The 325-nt window shown below is 65.2% G+C and overlaps 1 protein-coding gene across 1 annotated transcript in view; it reads left to right on the top strand.

Annotated features, from left to right (window-relative positions):
• MICAL1 (microtubule associated monooxygenase, calponin and LIM domain containing 1) overlaps positions 1 to 325 on the top strand; it is a 9,469-nt gene that overhangs the window by 1,626 nt on the left and 7,518 nt on the right. Inside the window, exon 3 of the mRNA XM_010143769.1 lies at positions 217 to 312. Within this exon, the coding sequence (XP_010142071.1) occupies positions 217 to 312 (96 nt within the window). The remainder of the gene's footprint in view (positions 1 to 216; positions 313 to 325) is intronic.

Here is a 325-nt window from a genome sequence, read left to right as displayed (position 1 = left end):
CTGCCGCAGGCAAGGCGGAGGGACGGGGTAAGGTGGGAGCCGGTGGGGGAGGTGGGGACAAGGACAGGGCTGCTCTGAGCCTCCCCGGTCCCTTCTGCTAGCCTGGGGCATGCTCTTTTTTTTGGGGGGGAGGGGATGACATGCAACCATCTCCCCCCTCCCCAAGCAGGACCCAGCTGAGACCCAGCGTGCTGGTGACCATCCCTCTCCCCGCAGGCTGGCGAGCTGTGCTGCAGCCCGGCTCCTCTCCCCTCAGCCACTATGAGTTTGATGTCCTCATCTCAGCCGGCGGTGGCAAATTTGTCCCCGAAGGTGACAGCAGCGG

Source organism: Buceros rhinoceros, unplaced genomic scaffold, assembly GCF_000710305.1.
Source record: "Buceros rhinoceros silvestris isolate BGI_N320 unplaced genomic scaffold, ASM71030v1 scaffold21559, whole genome shotgun sequence".
Lineage (NCBI taxonomy): Eukaryota > Metazoa > Chordata > Aves > Bucerotiformes > Bucerotidae > Buceros > Buceros rhinoceros.
This window is presented reverse-complemented; position numbering and strand designations above follow the sequence as displayed.